Source organism: Verticillium alfalfae, genomic scaffold, assembly GCF_000150825.1.
Source record: "Verticillium alfalfae VaMs.102 supercont1.2 genomic scaffold, whole genome shotgun sequence".
In the NCBI taxonomy this organism is placed as follows: domain Eukaryota; kingdom Fungi; phylum Ascomycota; class Sordariomycetes; order Glomerellales; family Plectosphaerellaceae; genus Verticillium; species Verticillium alfalfae.
Genome location: NW_003315037.1, coordinates 914,282 through 916,738, shown reverse-complemented (window position 1 = coordinate 916,738; position 2,457 = coordinate 914,282). Strand labels below are relative to the sequence as shown.

Genomic DNA, 2,457 nt, shown 5'->3' with positions numbered 1-2,457 from the left:
GTTTGAGAGAGTGAATCTCAAGAGCCAGGATACCTACACTCGTATAGGTACGATGAACAGTCACGAAGTTTCAAGCAGAGAATGCGAGAGTTTGTTTGTGCCTGGGCAAGTGCTTGGTCGTACTGCGGACCTCGCGGTCTTGGTGATCTCCGGGACCCATGTCCGTGCCTCCTTCTCCCTCTGAAGTACCTCTCCTGCCTGCCATGGATCTTCGTTCTGCGTTCCTCCTTCTCGCTGGGGCAATGAACAGACAGCAGCAGGCAGCGACTGTAGGTAGGTAGGTGGGTTCTTTCCGGCAGGCCCCCAGCCTGCTTGCTGCTACCCAAGGTGAGGTACCTTACCTTACCTTGGTACCTACCTACCTACCTACCTGACCTAACTAGGTGGGTACGTACCTGAGGTACCCATGGTGCATAGGGCAGGTCGCTATGGCGCCCCGGGTACTCTGGTGCTGTTGGCGCTGCCGTTGCTTGCTTGACACGTGCTAAAACACCAGCCCAGACCTCATTAAGGTTGTTTTGATCTCCCTCTGACACGACAACTGGAAGAAACGAAAAACCCAAGCACTCGGCTGGATCCCCCCCCCCCTTCCGACTCATGCCGCCTCGAGTCGCAAGCTCAAAAGCCACACCCTCCCCCCCCCAGCAGCAGCCCCCTCTTGGTGTAACAGGACACGTCTTGTCCTTCATGCTTTGAAAGACGAGTAGCGGGAGGGGGTTCGTCCCTTCTCCGCCGCGAACCTGCATGCGTCATTTTGCGTCGCAGTGAAGCTGCTCGTTGGCTGCATTCCCGCATTGTATGAGTCTCCTGAGCTCCAGTGCGGACAGGCGGCCTGCCGAAAAAGCCGTTCGTTCAGCCCAGGAAAGGGAGCGAGCGGGGATTGAGCTTGTTCGGTGCTTGAACCAGAGGCTTAATGTCCGCCCATCCTCCCCTGGTACATGGTATTGAGCTACATGTACACCCTACCTACCCTACCTGACCTACCTTACCTACCTGTAGGGTACCTGGAGGAGAGGGGGGAGGGGGGGCGCCGTAAGGTTCAGGTAGGTAGCGTGGTTGCGTGTCAGGAGATTGCCAGGTCACCAGCGCTGACATGCTGACATGCTTGCTACAACCCAACTATCATGTGCCATGTCCGTCTACGTCTAGATTGGCGCTCCGATGCTTGTGTTTGCTGGCCGTCTTTTCAGCGGTCAGTGGTCTAGAGTCACAAGTAGAACCTCGTCATTGCCCGGTTTTCGCTGCCTCGAACGTGAACGAGAGCATGGATATGCGTCTGTCGATACCTAAATAGTCGAGTCACTTTTGCGCCGCCTACAATGGCACAGGCAGTCTTGACTTTGCGAGCACAGAAAATCATCTCATCATTGTTCCCCTCCGTCTTGCCTGGCTCTACAACCCTAGATCATCGCTACCGACCATCACCCTCCCCGTCAACGAGCCTCTGCAAAGAAAGGCTTGACCTAATGTTCGTAGACAGACGGCATCCGGACAACCAGGGGGTCTTACACACCTCCACCACCGCCCCCCTCCCCAACCATCTCCTCGTGTTTCCAGTCAACAGACCAGGCTGCACAGTTCACCTCAGCTCCAGCAGAGGTAGGGGAGCACAGCCATAAGGTATTGTACATTATCTTTTTTGACATACGAGGACAACAAAATGATAAAGCCCGCGCAAGAAAGCAATGGAAATGAAAACCAAGAAATGCATAAAACGAAGGCGAAGAAACAAGAAGAAGGCGAAGAAACAAGAAGAAAAAGATGAAACCATCGATGATGCCCTTGCATCCTTCTTCCGAAACGAGGGAAAAGGGTATCAGGCCAATAGCTCCAACACACTCGCCTGCTTGAGTTTTGTGATGGTGACTGCATCGCTACAAATCCCTGCCAGTCAGTCCTTGCTCTCAGAGCGCGTCGTAGTGAGTGAGGTGTGAGGACCGGGCCTGCGGCTGAATGGATACGGGGAAAAAAGTGCAGAAACTGTTGAGCGAGCGATTCGTGCGTGGGTTGCGTGCGTGATCATGGTTCAGACGTGGAATCGTGGTAGAAGAAGCGACAGGCATCAGCACAACACTTGCTTCCAATGTACACGGGGGGCTAGAACCCCCCCCTCCCCTCCCCTTCTCGCCCATCATTCGCGTCCCCCGACGACGGCGGTCAGGTGGAGAAGCGCGAGTTCATACGCCGGAGCACGCCTGTCTAGGGTCGCTCCGGTCGGCTTTTGCTCTTCGATGGCTCGCCGACATCGCCGACCCCTTCTTCAACGTCAAGCCGCTTGCGCCAGTCGGCCAGACTCTCGCTGAGCCCGATGCCACCCTCGTCATCGCGCCGAGCGGGCGCCGCAACCGTGTCAAAGTCGAACGTGTTCTGAAATTGTAGTTTCTTAATCGTGGCCTCCCAATGCGTGCGCAGGTTATCGTGTTCTGGTGAAAGGATTGTCGAGCGCCATGCTGTTCC

The 2,457-nt window shown here is 55.5% G+C and overlaps 1 protein-coding gene across 1 annotated transcript in view; it reads right to left on the bottom strand.

Annotated features, from left to right (window-relative positions):
* Positions 1–2,199: 2,199 nt before the first annotated feature.
* The window catches only part of VDBG_01749 (kelch repeat-containing protein), a gene marked incomplete at both ends in the record, with an annotated part of 4,763 nt that continues 4,505 nt past the window's right edge, over positions 2,200–2,457 (bottom strand). The window contains one exon of the mRNA XM_003007515.1: positions 2,200–2,423. Coding sequence (XP_003007561.1) covers positions 2,200–2,423 — 224 coding nt within the window. The remainder of the gene's footprint in view (positions 2,424–2,457) is intronic.